The sequence below is a fragment of the Colius striatus genome, chromosome 5 (assembly GCF_028858725.1).
Source record: "Colius striatus isolate bColStr4 chromosome 5, bColStr4.1.hap1, whole genome shotgun sequence".
NCBI lineage: Eukaryota > Metazoa > Chordata > Aves > Coliiformes > Coliidae > Colius > Colius striatus.
In genome coordinates this window covers 38,565,879-38,586,546 of record NC_084763.1, presented here as the reverse complement: position 1 = coordinate 38,586,546, position 20,668 = coordinate 38,565,879, and the positions used below count along the sequence as shown (strand labels likewise).

The following is a 20,668-nucleotide window of genomic DNA, read 5'->3' as shown; positions in this document are numbered from 1 at the left end:
TGCAAAGCCGTGGAGCTGAGGTGCTGGACATGAATTAGAGGTCGCAGGGTGAGGTTAGTGGTTGGATTTGATCCGCAATGTCATTTTCCAACCAAAACGATTCCATCACTGTACCACACAGACCTGCAGACCCCCACGAACGCACTCAGGGACAACCCTTCCAAGGAGAACACGGCGGAGGGCGGGAGCAGAGCGGCAGCGCTGACCCCACCCCCTCCCCGCCCCAGGGTCCGCCCCCTCCCCGCCCATTCCCCCGCCCCCTCCCCGCCCATGCCCCGCCCCCTCCCGCCACAGGCCCCGCCCCTCACCTCTTCCCGCAGCAACGCCCCGGGCCGTGACCGCGCCCCCGCGCTGTGCGCGGAGAGGGGCGGGACTTCCGGTCCGCCTGGCCCTCCTCGGAAATGACATCAGAGTGTCAACATGCAAGATGGCGGCGCATCATCGGCAGAACACGGCGGGGCGGCGGAAAGTGCAGGTCAGGAGCGAGGCAGAGCCAGCAGGAGCGGCGAGGCTCCGCGCGGGCTGGTCCTGGCACGGGGGAGGGGTAGGGAAGCTGGCGGCGGCGAGGCGGAGCGCGGAGCGGGAGAGGGGCGGGGGCGGGGTCAGCGGGCGGGGGCGGCGGGCAGATGGCGGCTTCTCCCGGGAAAGAGCTTCTTCTCTCCTTGAGAGGCTGGGGCAGTGGCTGTTCTCACCTCGGCGGGGGGGAAGAGCAGGAACTAGGGATTTCCATGGCAACGTAGTCGCCTCCTTCCCGTTCCCAGCGACGCTGCGGTGGAGGAGAGACACCTGCACGCGCCTCACGACGGTGTCTCCCCACTCTACCGGCCGCGCAGGGGGTGAGGGGCTGCCCTCGGCACCGCGGCCTGGCCGGCCGGGGCGGGACACGTGCCGCTGCCTACCTAATCGGGTCAGGTTGCCTAGCTCGGAGGAGACAGAGCTGAACCAGATCTGCCGTCCGCGCATTCCAGCGTCGGTCATCGCTTCTTAAAAGAAGATGAAGAGCGAAGCAGTGTGGTGGGTGTAAACTTGCTCAGCTCACCTGAGAGGCACCCAAACCTTGTGATGTGGGTCATACACAGCTATGAAAGCACCATTGTACCCTTGATGGAGACTGGCGTTATAGAATAGTCTCATGACTCATTAACAGTAAAAGTCATGGAAACAGTTCTGTCACGATCCTCAACATTTTTCTTCTTGTTTGTGATGCCACCAGCAGTTTAAACATTTTTACAGTGTTCACTATGGAAAATACTTAATGCTTTACTAGTGCAAAAGTTGCCTGCCTGTAGTGGCAAGCACAAGCTTCAGCGCTGTTCTTGCATTGTGGTTAATGGAAATATTGATTAAGCTTGAAATAGCATTAGGAGCTTTCCAAACAGAAATGGGTTTGGGTTTTTGAATATACCTTTTGTGTTTTATCATGCAGAGGAAATGTGCACTTCTTTATAGCCTGTAGTGTTTTTCATGGTTGAGGGAAGCACTCAATCAATACTGTATAAAGAATTCCCTTCCCCTACCAGAAAACACCCCTCTGACATTCTTTTACAATACAAAGAATGCAAAATGCAACATCTTTTTATTGTCTTGGTTGCCAGTGCCATAAACAAATTTTTTCAGGTTGCTCTCTTAAGGAGAGGGATTTTATGGTAACTAGGTATTTCTCTGATGTAGTCTTCTGTCTTTATGAAGTATTAGTCCCCTGACAGCCACATGAATCAAAGGGTAAATTCTTTCCTTTTTTCGCTATTGCATTCCTTTGCCAAACTTTACTTAGTTCTAAAGCTTATGTTTGTATGTGGTGTATATTGTCTTCCTTTACACTGTCATTGTGGTAGGTAAATTATATTTTTTCCCCACTTTGTGTGCTGCTACACTGAGCTGTGTCTCACCAACTACATGGTTGGTCTCAATCTCAAGAGGATAACTTTGATTGTATTATAAGTATATATGAATCCTTGAGCAGAAGCTCTGTGTTTTCTTGTGCTCTTATTATTTTTTCTGCTTTGTTAAGAGACAAGATTTTATGCATGTAATGGAATTCTAAGTGGCTGTTGTATCCACCAGCTGCTAATGGAAAGTGAAAACCACTAAAGATTTACTTTGCTTTCCAGTGGCTGAGCCTTTAGGATGCTGCTACATCAAGTTCTGAGGGGGGAGAAATTTCTCCCAATCTTTTAAGACCAGGGAGAGAAGGTTTTTAGAAAATTACCTTTCAGCATGGAGAAACTTGATTCCTTACATGGCAGGAGAGCTCGTTGAAGTTTATGGAAATCAGAACTATTATTATCTTGGATGCACCTGTTTAACTGGTAAGGAGAACCATCTAAAATAGTCAGTTTAGGGTGCTTCTGCATGTAATCATATGTTTATAAGGGTTTAGTCAGGTGATTTAGGCCTCAAAATAAAGTCCGTCCATTAAAAAAAAGGCAAAAGGTTTGATTATTTAGATGTGAGCCAGGCATTAGAAATATCCAGCACCAGGCTGTTGGGGGTCCTTCAGTTCAGCTATTCGTGGCTGCAGTGGGTGGGTTGTGTGATGTGGGAAGGGAGTGGGGACACAAACACTGCTGTGTGGCGAGAAGCAGTCAGCCACATGCTGTAGCTTTCAGACAGGTTTCTGTGAATTAAGTCAAGATGAAGCCACTTTTGAGCAGGTGCTTAAAGTAGTTGCCTTTCTGGAGTTGTGTTGTAACTGCTCTCCCAGACTTGCTGCCTAGTCAGGATAAATTCACCTCCACACTCAAACCCTATTGACAGAACACGGGAATTTTGCCATAAGTGACTTTGGATTCAGCATCTTTCATATGTAATTAATGAATAAATTGTAAGGCCTTTGTCTTTAAGTCTTGCACAGACTTCACACTGGCTTTGTTACATTTATACACTGATATTGCAGTATGACAGCAGGTAGAAAGTAATGAGACAAAAAACCTTTTCATTCAGAAAATACTTGAGCTACTGCTGTTGTTGTAGTAGTATTTATTAAAAATACATTACATTTTGTGTGTAATAACTTATTAGATTATTAAAAGGTGATTAGATTTTGTGTGTAGTAACTTATTAGATTTTATATCTGTATTATTTTTATATTATTCTAGATAATAATCATGGAATCACAGAATGACAGAATGGCAGGGGTTAGAAGGGACCTTTAGAGATCATCTAGTCCAAAGTCCCTGCTAAAGCAGATCTACCTAGATCAGGTCAGACAGGAATACATCCAGGTGGATTTTGAAAACCTCCAGAGAAGGAGACTCCACACCCTCCCTCGGCAGCCTGTGCCAGGGCTCCCTCACCTCAACAGTGAAATAGTTTTTCCTTATGTTTAAGTGGAATGTTTTATGTTTCAGTTTCTTTACATTACCTGTCACTAGATACAAGAGAAGAAAGTGATGCCCCATTCTCCTGACATCCACCATTTAGATATTTGTAAACATTAATGAGATCCCCCCTCAGTCTTCTCTTTTCTAGACTGAACAGCCCCAGTTCCCACAGCCTTTCCTCATAAGGAAGATGCTGCAGTCCCCTGATCATCTTGGTGGCCCTGTGCTGGACTCTCTCCAGAAGTTCCCTGTCCCTCTTGAGCTGCAGAGCCCAGAACTAGACACAGGGCTCCAGATGAGGCCTCACCAGGGCAGAGTAGAGAAGAAGCAGAACCTCCCTTGACCTGCTGGCCACACTCTTCTTGATGCATCCCAGGATGCCATTGGCCTTCTTGGCCATGAAGGCACATTGCTGGCCCATGTTTATTTGCTGTCCCCCAGGACTCCCAGGTCTCTCTCTGCAGAGCTGCTCTCCAGCAGGTCAATCCCCAGCTTGTACTGGAGCATGGGGTTGTTCCTCCCCAGATGCAGGACTCTGCACTTGCCCTTGTTGAACCTCATGAGGCTCCTCTCTGCCCAACTCTCAAGCCAGTCGAGATCCCGCTGAATGGCAGCACAGCCTTCTGGGGAATTAGCCAGTCCTCCCAATTTGGTATAATCAGGGAACTTGATGAGGGTACACTGTCCCCTGATCCAGGTCGATGATGAAGATGTTGAACAAGACTGGCCCCAGAAACCGATCCCTATGGAACTCCACTGGCCACAGGCCTCCAACTTGACTCTGTGCCATTGATCACCACCCTCTGGGCTCTGTCATTCAGCCAGCTCTCGGTTCACCTCACTGTCCACTCATCCAAGCTACACTGCCTGAGCTTTCTGATGAGGATGTTATGGGAGACAGTGTCAGAAGCCTTGCTGAAGGCAAGGTAGATGACATCCACTGTTCTCTCATCTAGCCAGCTGGTTAGGCTCTTGTAGAAGGCTATCAGGTTGGTCAAATAGTATCTCCCATTGATGAATGCATGTTGACTTCCGAATTATATATGATGAGTATATAAATTATATTAATATATAATAATGGAGCAAACATACAGCTAGTAAGTTGATTCCCTTGTAAAAGTCGAAAATTAACTTATTTCTTTCTGTTACTTCTACTCTGTGGCCTGGAGTGCTTGATAAAAATTCAGATGTCATTATGTTCTTAATTTAAAAGTTTATTTTAAGGAATTCATCTGCCCTACCAAGATACTAAGGCAATAGATTTTTTTCTCTTGGTGGTTAGCTGCTGCTTCTCTCATTTTTTGGTGCAATTACAATTCATGTCACATCTCATGGAATTCTGCGAAATAGCAGGTTTTTAAATTGCTCCCAATAGCATTTGTGTCTTTGAAATGTTTCTGTACTTACAAACAAGGAATGAGTGCCCTTAGAGCTCAGCTTTTCACTGTTTCCTCCACTATCACGGTGTGGTGGTATTTTGAAAAGCAGATTCTATCCATCTGTTATGGCAGTCTGTTAGAATGTAATATGACACAGGTATAAGAATTCGGACTGGCTGATACACTTACCATGAAGGAAACACAGGGTAGGTCCTGTGAGAAATTCACTTGGCTTAATGTGCTGAAATATATCTATTGACAGTGGCTGTATCTCTGGAGCTCTTAGTCATTAAAATGATCAGTCTTGACCTGTTTAGGGTACTGAATCCCATAAATTCTTTATAATGAGGGTCCATCACCTTGTAATGTTTGTGCACTGCTGCAGTGAAAGGTTCTTATTCATTATGGAGTTTTATAAAAGCTACAGCAATATAACTGTAAAAGGCCTTGGTCATTATTACAATATTTCACAGCCCACAAATCTTGCCCCTCCCAGACCATCACAGCAATAAGCACACTGTGATCTCTATCATAGTCATTATTATCTCTATAGTTTGCAGATGGCTGTGTAAATCAGGGAGTGACCAAAGCAGTGACATGCTCTCAATCTGCCCTGTTGGAAGTGAAAGCTGTTAGGTACTCAACCACAATTTCCTGGTGACCTTCACTGGCCTCTTGAGGCAGAATATGGTACCTTATCTGGTACCTTATCTTCTCTGGATTGATAGAGATGTGTGTGCTGCAGGTCAGAGCTGCATTTTAGCACAGCAGTTTCTTCTCGGCCAAAAGCCTGTTGCCTTTGCATCATTTAGATATGTGTGTGTACACACATACTTGAATATACACTTAATCTTTTGAGATGTGTTTGTATAGTTACTATATTAACTAATAGTTCTTATGTCTCTATACATAGTGATGCTCAAATTCAAACAAAAGAAACAAAAAACTCCACTTTCTGACTTCTTTTTTCCCAAAAACAAGAACCATGTGTGGACTATCAGCAACCTTTCTCTGTTCACAGAATCACAGAATGGTAGGGGTTGGAAGGGAGCTTTAGAGATCATCTGGTCCAACCTCCCTGCAGAAGTAGTTCCACCTAGATCAGGTCACATCCTGGTGATATTTTCAGTTTAGTGAACTTACCTGCTGTCCACTACTCTTACTTACACACTTGTCAAGTCTTTTAAATCAAGATGCTGTTGATTTTACTAATCCATTTTAAGTTCTCTGTGTTGAGAGGTACTTCAACACCTTTCAACACATTTTACATAAAAATCAATATATTTACATACAAGCCTTAATGGTTCTGGTGTTGCACTTCTCTTTATAAAAGATTCCAGCAAATGTCTTGAGAGGTTATTTTTGGCTCAATCACATTTTCTGTGTGTCGTGTTCTTTTTTTTTAATATATAAAATGGGTTTATTTCAGTCTCAATTACTGGTTTACAATAGTGGACCATTTAACCTTTTTTGGTTAGATGTGAAATTTGTTGAGTATTTCCAATGTAAGCAACTGACAGTAAGATGTCATTAGGCCTCCAGTAAGAGTTGGAGAGTCCATTTTAGTGCCAAAGTCATAATTTTCAATCTTAGTGATGTACAGTGATAGGACAAGGGGCAATGGGTACAAGCTGGAACATAAGAGGTTTCAAAGAAACATAAGGAAAAATTTCTTCAGTGTGAGGGTGAGAGAGCACTGGAACAGGCTGCCCAGATGGGTTGAGGAGTCTACTTCTCTGGGGACGTTGAAAACCCACCTGGATGAGTTCCTGTGTGACCTACTCTAGGTGGTCCTGCTCTGGCAGCAGGATTGGACTGGATGATCTTTTGAGTTCCCTTCCAGCCCTTAAGATTCTGTGATTCATGAGAAGTGATTCATCTTGTCTTTACCCAAATGCTCAAACAGCAGTGCATTAGAAATAATAAAAAAAATGAGATGGTGTGGTTTTGCCCAGCCAGCAATGAAGCACCATGACAGTCTCTTGCTCACTGCACCCCATCAGCCCCCACCCTCCTTAGGATGGTGGAGGCCCCAGCAAGATAAGCAAGGATGTTGTGGATAAAGACAAGGGCAGGGAGGGCTCACTGCCAATTATGGTTCCACGCAAAACAGACTCCAGTACTCGACTTGGAGAGGAAAGTAGGAAAGTTTATTCTACTACCTAAAAGAAACAGAATATAACAAAAAGAAGAAAAAAGAGAGCAGGATGATGAGAGAAAATTGCGACCAGCACTTTAAGATCTCCCTCCCCTATCCCTTCTTTCTTGCAGGGCCCATCTCACTGCTCCCGATACCTCTACCTCCTCCTGCCTCAGTGTCTCGGGGCAGGGGGGGGTGCAGGGAATGGGGGATGTGGTTAGTCTCTCATAGATGTTATCTGCCCTTTTCTCAGAGGAGGGTGACTCCTCCAATACAGGATCCCTCCCATGGGACACAGTCCTTATTGAACATCTCTGGTGTGGGTTCTTCCCAGCAGCTAGAGCGTATGCGAATATGGGGTCCCTCCCACGGGACACAGCCTCCTCTGGGCATGGTCACTGCCCATGGTGCAGGTTCTTTAATGAAGTGAGTCACTGCCCTTGGCACGGGGTCTTTTACAAAGTGCAAACAAATCTGTGCTTCACCAGTCTACAGGGTGCAGGGGGGGGTCTCTGCTCCAGCACACGTCCTCTTCACTTGCTGACCTTGGGGTCCACATGGTCACTTTTCTCTCTTCCAAGTCCTTGCACCATCACCATCCAAAAAAGAAAGAAGAATCAATGAAAAGAAGGAACAGCAAGAACCCTCCTCTTCCAACTTTCTCTTAAAAAGTGATTGTGAAGGCACCCAGTTGGCTCAGCCCCAGAAGTGGGTCTGAATCAGAGCAGGGGAGAGTTTTGAGCAACTTCTAACAGGAGCCATCTTTAAAGCTCCTTCCCCATAACCAGAAACGGCTCCACACAAACCCATGATGTGAGCACATGCTTAATTTGGATTAGAAATTTTTCCCCATGACATGTTGAAACCTACCATCGTTTCCTGTTCTTTATACAGTAGGGGTTTATTTTCATTTTTACTTGTACATCTTAATTTTTTAAGACAGTTTATCAGGAAAGATATGCCATTTCTTCTTTGTAAGTTGGAGGAGGGACAAGAGCTATCTGGTCGAATTCTATGAACAGTAGCAGTTCCTGCTGGATCACTTCATAAACATCAAGCTTTTTTGTTGTTTTGCCATCTTTTTGCATCTAAGCTGTCAGGTATTTACATACACAAAAATAGGAACAGTAAGAAATAAGTTTTTTAAAAATCTAATTAATTCTAATTTAATCAGCTTAAATCTAATTTTTTAAAAATTTAACTAAAACAGAGTTACTTTGTCAAGTTTTTCAGAGGAAGGAAGAAGGATGTTATTATACTTAATGCTGAACCGGTACTGAGATCTGGTATTTGCTATTAGATCTACCACAGACTCATTAAGCCTGAGGTAATGTGATTGCTCTCTTTGCCTCAATCCTCTTAAAGTATAAACAATTCTTGCCAAGAGACGTTTGGCTAAATTCATGTGTGGAATTTAAAGGAATAAAGGGCAAATTAAATTTGACCTTCATCTAAATGTTTTAGTACTGGTGATAGTGAGAAATGGTTGTTGTTATTGCCCAGTCATGTCTTTGAACAATGGAAAAACAGCACCCACTGGAGGCGACAGCCAGAGATTCAAGGTCTGGATGGAAATAAGATAGTTACGGAAATTCCATTGTAGAAAGAACTGAAAATTGTTATACTACATCTAATCTTAATGAGCCTCTTTCACTGCTAGTTTCTGTGTTAAGAACATTTAGTTCTTTAGTTTTGCGAGAAAAATATTTCATCCATTGCATTTTAAGAAATTATGAAACAACTTTTATTCCTTCAAGATTAACATAGAAATATGACTTACTCTAGTAAATAAGATACTTCTCATATATGATCAATGTTTTCACAGGATTGTGTGCTTTTTTTGTGTTTTTAAAATAGTTATTTATGTCTGTTCTTGAACTCCTCTAAATTAAACAGGTGGCATTGTTATGAGCAAAAAGCCCTTAAAATGCTTCAGTGACTAACATAGTTTGACAGTCTTGTTTATGAGTCTATACCTGCAAGTATAACAAATGTGGGAGGTGACTGACTGAAGAGGAGCAAATCCAAAAACTGAGGATTTGTCAACAAGTATCCTGCTAACAGTTTGGAGAAGCAAAAGCCAAAGGGCCCCTGCTCATTTTGAGTCTGACAGTGTGTTTCAGGAAGAGTTGCTTCTCACTAGTAACCAACATCACATTTGATCTGCTGACCTTTAGGTTTTTAATTCCTTTAATTTGTGTGTTACCTCCTCACACCTAGCATTTTTAACTGAATACTTTAATTGGCTTTATTCAAAGAGTTTGAAAGCAGCATGAATTTTATAGCCATCAATTTGCTTTGTGTTTTCTATCACGTGAAGTCTTGACTTTATAACATTCTTTTACTGAAGTAGTCTGGGTGGGTCTTCTAGCAATGCAGACATGATATGATCAAGCCCAGGTGAGGTGTTGCACATACATCTTGCTTTCTCCATAACCAAAAAAAAAAACTTGAAATGTTTCAGCATAACACCGTTATGCGTGGTTGACAATGTCTTCTCTCTGTCTCTGAAGCTGCGTGTAGGCAGGGATTTGAATATGAATAGCAGTAATATGGATGAGATTGGAATGGGTGAAGGAAGCCAAGAGCATTGGAAATTGGGACACTGAAATGGAGAGGAAGAGCTGTGACCACAAGGACTTCGAGTGACTAGCAAAGGCGAGGAGCAAGGTGTGCTTTAAGAGCACTTGGACATCATGTAATAAGTCTAGTAAAAGGTTTGTGGAGTGGTGATAGAGAGTATTAAGACAGAAGGATTCAGAAGGCTGTTTAATTTTGATCCTCTGGTGTTGGTCTCTAGAGCTGTTGCAGCCATGGAGAGTAGGACAGGATGTGTGCTTTCCAAAAGCATCACTGCTCGTACTTGTGGTACACTGGGATGGGATAACTCGGTTGAGTTGCTGCCCACGTTGACAAAATGGACCTGTTAGTTGTTGTGCTATAGAATCTGAGATGCTGTAAAGTATCTCTTCAACGGCAAGGACCTCCGAACATTTTATTTTGTGTAACTGAGATCAGGTCTGATAAATGTTTTCTTTATATAGCTGTAATGCAGTTTTTGGAGTGCAATTTTTCCTTTCAGGTCTTTCACTCAAGCTTGAAAATGTTTTTTTAAATGCTGGTCCTTATGCATCCAAATGATTCCTGCTGTGGGCAGATTGGATTTTAATCAAGCCTAAAATTTTACCTCATTCTGATTATATTTTACAGGATTTGGGAAGAGGCATAGCTAGCAGCTTCCCCTCCTTTCTCTGAGTATGAGGGCTTTCCTCATAGTAATGTATAAACCCTGTGACAGGAGAGGTGCAGCACAGTGTGAATGTGGTAGCTCTGAAGAAACTGCAGTACCTTATAATTGTATTTACTGAATGGTAACAACTGTCAAATAGAGAATGAAAGAAACTAAAGGAATAATTTATCTGAAAAAAACAGTCAATATTTGTGTATCACATTGTATTAGAAAGTAGGTAGTTTTTTAAAACTTGGTTCCAAAATAATAGTGACACCTGAAATAGCTAGAATTTCCATCTGCTGTCTTTCAGTGCTTTGTAGTCATTAGCAACCAGATCCTCTCTCCTGTGAATCTTGGAAATACTGTCACCCCAGCTATAGAAACTATGAAACCAACTTAGGAAGTGAGACACAAACTCACTGTGTTGTCTAAGATCACCCAGAACATCTGTGCAGAGCAGGGAATTGTACTAAGTATTGTAAGTTTGAGTTGTAATGACTAAATGATGCTTTGGGCTCCGGTTACTAGCACTGCTGGCATCTTCTCTGTGATTCTTCGCCATTTTCAGTAGGAGGGAAAAAATAACTGAGGTAGTGTTGGTAACCGTCAAACTGGCAGACTTACTAAGAGCTTTACAGGCATTAAGTATTTCCTAACTGAGAACCTCACAAAGGTGAAATTGGATGTTGGGATTTTGTGGCCAAGTCAGTATATTAATACCATAATTGGATTTGCATAAATGTGTTTTAGGTCTCCTATGTGATTAGAGATGAAGTGGAGAAGTACAACCGAAATGGAGTAAATGCACTTCAGCTGGATCCAGCGCTAAATAGACTCTTCACAGCAGGCCGAGACTCTATTATAAGGATATGGAGTGTCAGTCAGCACAAGGTAAGTGATGAGAGGATTCTTTCCTAGTCTAATCCTACTTTTTTCCAAGTTACCTTGCTAGTAAGCTGCATACAGATGTACACCTGAAACTGGTTTTTAACAGCTGCCAAGTATTACGATAGGAATATTATTTTGATGTTGCTTATAGGGTGGTATCTGACGTAGCTGTAGAGGTCTTTCATAAAAAGCTCCTGCAATACTGACTTCAAGCAATTCTTCATTGGGCAACTTTGCATCCGTTTGAAGGTTAAAAGATCACAGCAGGATCTGATAGTCATGGTCTTTTCAATTTGTGATGAGATCTTACAGACTTTTTCTTCATTTGCAGCAAGACCCTTATATAGCATCTATGGAACATCACACGGATTGGGTAAATGATATTGTGCTCTGCTGCAATGGTAAAACATGTAAGTACTTGAATGTTTGGAAACAACAGTATTCAGAAATTGTACATAAAATCATACTATCTGCTGCTTGATTTTACATCTTTTTTTAGCACAAAAAAATCAATTTGTGATGTGTATTTTAAGTTCGATGAATGGCATAACCAGATGTTTTAATGACAATTCCTCTGTGTGTATAAATGATTCTTTTAATCCTTTTGAAAAGCAAATTACAGTAGTACAAACACACTCTGAAGTACTACATAAGCCACTAAAGTTTACTCTTTATTCTTTCCAATTTAGTGATATCTGCCTCTTCAGATACTACTGTGAAAGTGTGGAATGCACATAAGGGATTTTGCATGTCAACACTAAGGACACATAAGGTGAAAAGCATTATCTGTAAATGCTGTATGTTATCACTGATAGTCTTTTAAATATTAAGATATTGACTTGGAATGGACAGTGTTGTTGACTCCTCTTGTTATATTTATTTTATTGTAGGATTATGTGAAAGCTTTAGCGTATGCAAAAGATAAAGAACTGGTAGCATCTGCTGGGCTGGACAGACAGATATTCCTCTGGGATGTAAATACTCTGACAGCACTGACTGCCTCAAATAACACCGTAACAAGTAGGTACCTGGGGAGGGGAGTAGGGCAAATGCAATGTATTTTACTGAGTAGCATAATATGTGTCATTAATTTAAAACTATAGATACCTATTTCTGTGTATACATCAAAATTTTGCAAGAAGTTTTAGTGCTAGTGTGTTATTTTAGTAGTTTTGTTAGTACGTATTCAATCTCTGATGCATTACATAGTAGCTGAAAATCTGGAGCAGCCAACTGTCATGGTATTTAGAATAGAGAGCAGGTCTCTAAATGTTTTCTCCTGGAATGTAATGTGCAGATATTCTCTGAAACTTCATACAGCTTTACCTTTAGAAGCTTTTTGCTCTTCAACTAACCTGTTACAGAAATCTTCCCTTGGGTTATTTGTCAGTGAATTTTCTACATCTTAAAATTTGGGATTGTGGGATGTTTGTTTATGTAGATGCTAAAAAAAATGCAGTACAGCTTCTAAAAGCAGGACTTCATACAATTATCAGGTCTGCCAGAGGAATAAAGTTACTAGATAATTAAATTACAAACCATGCAAAGTAGTACTACTCAGTAATTACATGTAAGGACGGCATACTAGTGAGATATAACTCACTAGATATTAGAAGGCAAGGAGAAACTGTCTGTAGATTCTGCTTCTCAGCGTTAATTCTTCATGTCATCATCATCTTTGAGTAGTCAGAATAGAGCTGATTAAGTTTCTCTTCCGGGAAGTAAGACAGTAGTCTTCAAGTTCAGTCAGGTTGTTCAAGTGAATAAGGTGAATCTGGGTCAGCAGCTTCCTGGTTTGTTTTGGCTGTTTTACAGTAGTTTTTTTGCAGAGAGAGGTCTAGTTAGACCACAGTATGACTTGCTGCTTATAGGTAGATTGGAAAAATAAGTGTTAAAAGTGATTGATCTCTTTCATTTACACTTATTATTTGACATGTTTAAACTGCGTCTCAGATGTATGTTTTGGGAAGGAACACGCTATTTGCTACAGGGCCACACTTGAATTTTCTAAAGAAGACCACTTGCTTCCTCAATCGTGGGTTGGGAATGACTCAAGAAGAGTCTGCAAGACTGAAATTTGGAATTGGCACAACATACTTCTAAGAAATTTCAGAAGTACATGGCTCTCTAAAGAAGAGGCTGGCATATAGTTGGGTTTGTGTTAAGTTTTTTTGAACTACTGTGTTGGGTAATTCTGAAAGGTGCATTAATTTTATGTATTTGGTAGTTTGTACAACCAAAGGCACATCTGGTGAGCATAGCTGTCAGGTTTGCACTTGTTCTGTCTCCAGAGAGGAGTTTTTAATTCAAGTGTAGCCTTATGCTGGCAGGTCTGTGTAGCCTTCAGAAGTGGCTTCTAGTGAGCTGTGCTGGACTGCAAAGTTGTGTTGGCATGGCATGTGAGTGGGCATAAATAACTAAGTAGCTTTACCTTCTATTTCCAAGATTCCTTTCACTGAAAATAGAACTATTTTATCACCAAATTTTGCTGATAACTGAAACTTTTGCTGTCTTCTGGTTGAACAGGGACTTTTTGAAGGAAGAATTTTCTTGCTTGCTCATGGGAAAACTCAGATGGGGGTGGGGGTGGGGAAGTGGTACAGAACCCAAAAGTTTCAAGTGAATCATGACTGGGAGATGGGGGTACTGAGGACCTGATGCTTTTTTGAGCCCAAGATCAAATAGAAGTGGAGACTTTACCTCTGAGGTGACAGAAATAAATGTGCATTTCTAGAGAGAGAACAGAAATACTTCGTGAGGGGGAGGAAGTGGAAGAGGGGGAGTTGTTTTTCCTTCTTTCTAGTGCTCCCAGCTGACAGTGTTTCTGTTGGGAAGAACACAGCATTTGTCCTTAAAGAAAGTGATTTTCCTCAGTCCTTTCAAACATTTTTTTTTTCCTCAATCCTTTCACAAAATATTGATTTCTTTTCAGAGTGCAAATGAAGATTGTTCCTGTGCATTAATTTCCTATCTGATTACAGGGAAGCATTGTACACAAGCCAGCATTAAAAGGAAGCCTATTTTTAAAGAGTCTCTAAGCCAGCATAGCCATAACTTAAATTAAGTGGAGAGAGCTTGCTTTTGAGAGCTTTCTAGAAGACAATGGAGTCGAGCTTTACTTTTGTTCTGGCATAAATTTTGCTCAAGATTCTCTCTGCCATTACTGATGTCCAGCTTGTGATAACTGTACATTATCCTTTCATAAAGTATTATAGTTGTTGAACAATGTGCTAGCCTTCAAGAGTTTTTAGTTCTGCTTTTTATCTTCAACTTTTCTCTGGGGACAGTGAAATAATATCACTTGGCTACAAATAATAGATTTCTTTTGGAAGTTTACATTTGGAGAGCCATAGCTAGTGGTTAATAGGACCCTGAAGTAAAGCTGCATCATTCTTGCACTGTGACAAAATGTTTATGATATATGTCACAAATACTGTGTTAAAAACTTATTTCCATATTGTATATAAATAATTATGTAAAGTTCCATATTTTTGCTGGCAAAGCAGTTTGTTGCTATTCTCAGCCTTTTTGGCACACCAATCATATGGTTTTGAGGCTCGATGAAGTGCCTGATGGTGCTCTCTGAAGAGATGATTTTCATTTGCCACGTTGGTGCCTTTCCCAGTTGAGGGATTTGTACTTTAATCTGTCCTAAAGTAGATTAAGCTAGATGGTGCAGAATTCCTCAACTCTGATGACAGTTGTGATGCTAAGGAATTGCCATATGGTTTTCACAAATGCAGAGGCAGCATCAGTGCTCAAGTAACACATTTCAGCATTGCAGTGTAACTTCAGTAACGTCTCTGCTGAGCTAAGAGAAGAGCCTTTAATATAAAACTGCATAATAATAAAACTGCAGAGTTTTACTTCTGCTTGAAAAACTTGGCTACTTTATTGCTTGTCAAAAAAATCTCTGTACTTAAATTGAAATGCTGTATATTATAAGATCACATAGAGTAGTATCATTCTTAATAAAGTGATTGAGAAGAGCAAAGGTACCTTAATAGTCCTGGCACTGCATTATGGTGCCAAAAGGGCACCAGGATTATGCTGACCATAAGTTTCAGGGGTTACTTTGTTTTTATTGGTCAGAAGATTAAGAATTGGGATGAGGTTTTCCTAGCAGTGTGCTGTCTGTAGTCTTTCTTGTTTTTAAAGTAACTCTTATACCGGGTAGAGTGGCACTATTTTCATGGATCAAAAGGTATTAAAATACCCTAAAATGCCATCTTTGAGTGAATAAGTATGGTTTTCAAATGACAGCATCAAAATTGCAAATGTAAATTTTCATTTGAAACAGCTTCTTCCCTGAGTGGGAACAAAGACTCAATCTACAGCCTTGCAATGAATCAAATGGGAACAGTTATTGTGTCGGGGTCCACTGAAAAGGTAAGCAAAAATCTGGTCTGGCTCATTCCACTTCAAAGTTTAGTATAAAGGTGCAACTTTATTGATTTTTTTTTTTCAACACCATGTCTGTAGCAGCTTGTTGTGTTTTTAATAATGAGGGCACTTTTCTTTAAGTGGAAGTGTGTCTGATACAAATACCTGCCTCAGGCTGAAGATAATTGTATACCATATAGCTTTAATACACCGAAGTGCCAATCAAATGATCTTGTGTAGCCCTCTCTGTATCAGAGATCGTTGCATTTCACCACAGGAGCTCTGATTTGGGGGGGCACATTACTCAGATGATTACAAACACTGAAATGGATGCCACAGGTAAGAAAGAAGTGGTGCCAGCAATTCGTAAGACCTCTGCAGAAGGTGGGAAATGAAGTAAGCTAGTGAAATTCAAATGTTCTCAAGAGATAGCCCATGTTGCCTTTGTTGTAAAGGAAGGTAAAACACCCTAAAGTCTCCTACAAGTTGGGTATTTTTTACCTAATCTAGCCTTGAGTAAATGTTCCAAGTCAATATGAAAATGAAAATAGGATCAACCAGTGAAGCATTTGAGAGGATTCTCAATCTTTTTTTTTTTCTCCCCACATCACACTGTCCTGCTTCCAGTTACTTCCATTCTTTAGTTTCTTAAGAGAAAGAAAAAGAACAAATGAAATTTAAATCAAGCAAAGAAAATCACATCTGATTATTAGAGATGCCTAAGATCTAGTTATGTCTATCTTGTTCTGCCGAAGCATGTTTTTAGTGATGAATGTCTGGTGGTCAGAATAAGGGTCAGTTTATTTGGAAAGGGTTAATCTGCTGTAAAGGAAATGCATTGGTGGGAAGAGTGATTTTAATTCAATGCCTATTTATGTAGGTTCTAAGAGTGTGGGATCCAAGAACTTGTGCAAAACTAATGAAACTCAAAGGGCACACGGACAATGTGAAAGCTTTGTTGTTGAACAGAGATGGCACCCAGGTATGTGCTTCAACTTGAAACAAATGTTCTTTATAGAATTAGAAATCTCACTGTTGTCTTTTTCAATAGCATTATTTCATGTCATAGGTTCCAGAAGATAGCTTAACAAGTATTTTACAGACATTTAGTTACTAAGAGAGGCTAGTGGATGAAAGTTCTGGTTTATCATAGGTCCATCTAGGTGTGGAGGGCGGTGGTTTACATAAAATGACTGGAAATTGTGACTGGAGTTGTTAACTGACAGTCTTTGTTTAACACCATCTTAATGGAAAAATGTAACCATAAGGATTATGAAAGCTCTTTAGGAAAAAAATGTTTTCCAAATACTGAAGTGTCTGCTTGATTGAAGTATGATGGTTGTTGCTCAGTGTCTTTCAGGCAGTTCTGATGGGACTATCCGCCTGTGGTCCCTTGGGCAGCAGAGATGTATAGCCACATATCGAGTCCATGATGAAGGTGTTTGGGCTCTGCAGGTCAATGAAGCCTTCACTCATGTTTATTCAGGAGGAAGAGACAGGAAGATTTATTGTACAGATTTACGAAATCCCGATATCCGTGTGCTTATCTGTGAAGAAAAGGCACCAGTTCTTAAGGTAACTGACTTTCATTCATAGAGCCAGAGAATAGTTGAGGTTGGAAGGGACTTCTGGAGATTATCTGGTCTATCCCTTCTCCTCAGGCAAGGCCACCTGGAGCTGATTGCCTGGGACCATATCCAGATGGCTTTGAATATCTCCAAGGATGGAGGCTTTGCAGCCTCTCTGGGCATTCTGTGCCAATGCTCGGGCACCTTCACAGTATGAAAGTGTGATGGTATTGCATGGTGTCTAGTGAGTCTTGAGGTCATAAGCTGATAGTAAAATGCACATTGGGTAAGGAGTGTTTACTACACAACATCTTCAGTATATAGGCTTTATCTCCTAACTTACATCTGAAACTTAATTGTCTGCAGATGATAAATGCCTGACAGCTACTTAAAATATACAAATTCAAATATTACTTGACATTGAATATGCTTCAGACATGAAAATGTGTTTTTACCAGACTCTAGTGCAGTTTTAAGAAACTAAGGCAGCATTGCCAATTTTTTTTAGACAAAAATGATTGTTTCTTAGCAGCAATATATATGCAGAAAACTCTGTTAGAATATGTTGCATGCTTGTGGGAACCAGGAGTAAAATTTATTGTAGGTTTTTTGAACATGTAAAGATGATGTTTTCTTAAATTGAGAAAACTGTGTCTGCAAGTCCAAATCTTTTGATGAGATTGCTTTTTGGATTGTTTTGCTGCTGAACTCCAGATGACACAACCTTGGAACATGTAGGTGTGTTAGGAGTGTGCAGTTGAAACAGATACTGCTGATACTAAACTGAGGGGAGTGGCTGACACACCAGAAGGCTGTGCTGCCATTCAACGAGACTTGGACAGGCTGGAGAGTTGGGCAGGGAGACGTCTAATGAAATTCAACAAGGGCAAGTGTAGAGTCTTGCATTTGGGAAAGAATAACCCCATGTACCAGTACAGGTTGGGGAATGAACCGTTAGAGAGTAGTGTAGGGGAAAGGGACCTGGGAGTCCTGGTGGACAGCAGGATGAGCATGAGCCAGCAATGTGCCCTCATGGCCAAGAAAGCCAATGGCATCCTGGGATGTATTAGAAGGGCTGTGGGCAATAGGTTGAGAGAGGTTCTCCTTCCCCTCTACTCTGCCCTTGTGAGACCGCATCTGAAATGATGTGTCCAGTTCTGGGCCTCTCAGTTCAAGAAGGACAGAGAGCTGTTGAAAAGATTTCCGTGCAGGACCACCAAGATGATGGAGTGGAGCATCTCCCTTATGATGAAAGGCTGAGGGAGCTGGGGCTCTTCAGCTTGAGGAAGAGGAGACTGAGGGGTGATCTCATTAATGTTTACAACTGTGTAAACAGTGGGTGTCAGGAGGATGGAGCCAGGCTGTTTGCACTGATGTCCCAAGATAGGACAAGGGGCAACAGTTACAAGCTGGAACATAAGGGGTTCCAAAGAAATACAAGGAAGAATTTCTTCATTATGAGGGTGATGGAGCACTGGAACAGGCTGCCCAGATGGGTTGTTGAGTCTCCTTCTCTGGGGACACTGAAAACCCACCTGGGCAAGTTCCTGTGTGACCTACTCTGTGGTCCTGCTCTGGCAGGGGACTTGGACTGGATGGTCTTTTGAGGTCCCTTCCAACCCTTAAGATTCTGTGGTTCTATGCTATAAGCAATCTGGCTTTCCTTGTGAGTGAATTCTAGCTTTGCTTGTTCAGATAAAATCCTGCATATATTAATGTAGTTTTGAAAAAGAACCTGAGAAATTGCAGTTCAAAATGGAAAATGAAAACTATAGTCAGATGTACAAAGATCAGAAGGAGTCTTTCATATTTTAGCTACAAGGATTTGTTATTGTCCAAGAAATGTAATGGTGGGGCAAAAATGTGTTAAGTTCTGCTTTTTTTTTTAGTTCAGAACTTCTTATGTTCTCTTTTCAACCATGTGAAGTATCTGAATGCAAAGTAACTCAGAAAATTCTGTCCATGAAACAAGACTGTGTAGAAGTAACTTTAAGTGCTGGGTGCTTAGACACATGGCATCTACTGTTGTCCACATCCATAATTTATTTGTTGAATGTTTCAAACAGTTTCTCTGGAGTTTCAAAAATTGCACCTTAGTTATTTTTCATTTAAACTTTGTATTTCTTGTAAACTGAAAGTAGGGCTGTTTCTGGGAAACATCCAAGTATGGGAGCAAGTCTGCACAGAGCAAATATTAATTGAACAAAGGAAAATTAAGTTGAGCATGCCTGAAAGTATCTGTGGTTTCATTATTTAGATGGAACTTGATAGATCAGCTGATCCCCCTCCAGCACTTTGGGTTGCAACAACTAAATCCTCTGTGAATAAATGGGTAAGTGATACGTTTTACACACTGAATTCAATTAAGTAGTCATGGAATTTGCAGTCTTAGTGAGGGAACTGTAGGGCTGTGGCTTGCAGTTTGCAATTTGACTGTGAGTTGCTAGGATCTGTAAGCTTTCTTTTTAAAAATATCCTAAAATGATAATATTGAAATTAGTCAAAATACATAAAGCTTTGAATTACTTGCTTTGCTATGTATTTGTGCTGCTTTTAGAAGTAAGTCGTCTTACTCAGAACTGGTCCATTAACATCTAAATAGCAGGATGAACTGGCAGTTGTTTATAGATTATTATGAATGTGTCATTGTTTTGTTCCTTTCTTTAGACTTTGAAGGGAATTCATAATTTTAGAGCCTCTGGAGATTATGATAATGATTGTACCAATCCTATACCACCCCTGTGTACACAGCCTGACCAAGTTATCAAAGGTAACAGCTGCTTTCCAAAGTAATGTATCAAATCTGTTATCCTACGCAGAAATGCTCAGATCTTTAAGAGCAACTGAAGTTACTAGATACTTGATACTATGATTTCAACTGAAACTGACAATGTAGTTATCATTTAGTATTAGTTATAGTTCAAATAGTGTTTAAACCTTATCCAGGTCTCACAGAAAACAGTGAAAACAAAGAAAAATTACATCTATTGTGTTGCACAGTTTAATGTAACATTGGAAAAAAAATCAGTGTCATAACCTTAATTCTTGTTTGTTTGCTAGGGGGTGCCAGTATTATTCAGTGCCACATTCTTAATGACAAGAGACACATATTAACCAAAGACACAAATAATAATGTGGCATACTGGGATGTCTTGAAGGTAAGTGTTTAATTTCAGATTAAGCATCAGCTGTTGGATGGTTATTGTTTTATACCTTTTTGACCTGTTTTTTTTCAGTGTGTGAAATTCATATGGTAGAAAGTAAGTCATCTTTCTGTTCCAAGACATAATGCAAAGATTGTATTTGAAAGGAGAGGGGGCATTTCTGAGGCTTTCTGCATCTTTGACTGACATGAGCTGACATCTTCATTCACGTGAATCCAGTGAAGCATTGACATCTTCATTCACCTGAAATTCAGACTCTTGAAATCTCTCCTGAAAATAGTAAAGTTTGTTTTAATTGGATTTTGTCTCAAAGACAGCTTAGAGAGGCCCATGGGCATTGCCCAGTGCAGCATTGGAATAGTGTGAGAAGGCTTAGCCTGTAAAAGGGAAACCTGTGCTTTGGGTTATGCTCCAGAGCCCCAGATCCCAAGGCCGTGTGCTGAATAGTAGCCTCTAGATTATTCTGAGAGTGTGAACTTGGACTGGAGGGAAAGTTAGCAGAAGAAAGCATGGCTCCCACCAAGTGTTATTTGCTCCTGTGAGAAGAGGGAGACTTGGCATAGCTTTTCTTTATCTTGCTGTACCAATGCC

The 20,668-nt window shown here is 40.9% G+C and overlaps 1 protein-coding gene across 1 annotated transcript in view; it reads left to right on the top strand.

Annotated features, from left to right (window-relative positions):
- The first annotated feature begins 404 nt into the window (after window positions 1–404).
- Window positions 405–20,668, top strand: part of WDR48 (WD repeat domain 48) — a 29,790-nt gene continuing 9,526 nt past the window's right edge. Inside the window, exons 1-11 of the mRNA XM_061996656.1 lie at window positions 405–475; window positions 10,825–10,965; window positions 11,294–11,372; window positions 11,652–11,734; window positions 11,853–11,982; window positions 15,263–15,351; window positions 16,226–16,327; window positions 16,696–16,920; window positions 19,171–19,245; window positions 19,581–19,683; window positions 19,974–20,071. Coding sequence (XP_061852640.1) covers window positions 428–475; window positions 10,825–10,965; window positions 11,294–11,372; window positions 11,652–11,734; window positions 11,853–11,982; window positions 15,263–15,351; window positions 16,226–16,327; window positions 16,696–16,920; window positions 19,171–19,245; window positions 19,581–19,683; window positions 19,974–20,071 — 1,173 coding nt within the window. The 5' untranslated portion in view covers window positions 405–427. The remainder of the gene's footprint in view (window positions 476–10,824; window positions 10,966–11,293; window positions 11,373–11,651; window positions 11,735–11,852; window positions 11,983–15,262; window positions 15,352–16,225; window positions 16,328–16,695; window positions 16,921–19,170; window positions 19,246–19,580; window positions 19,684–19,973; window positions 20,072–20,668) is intronic.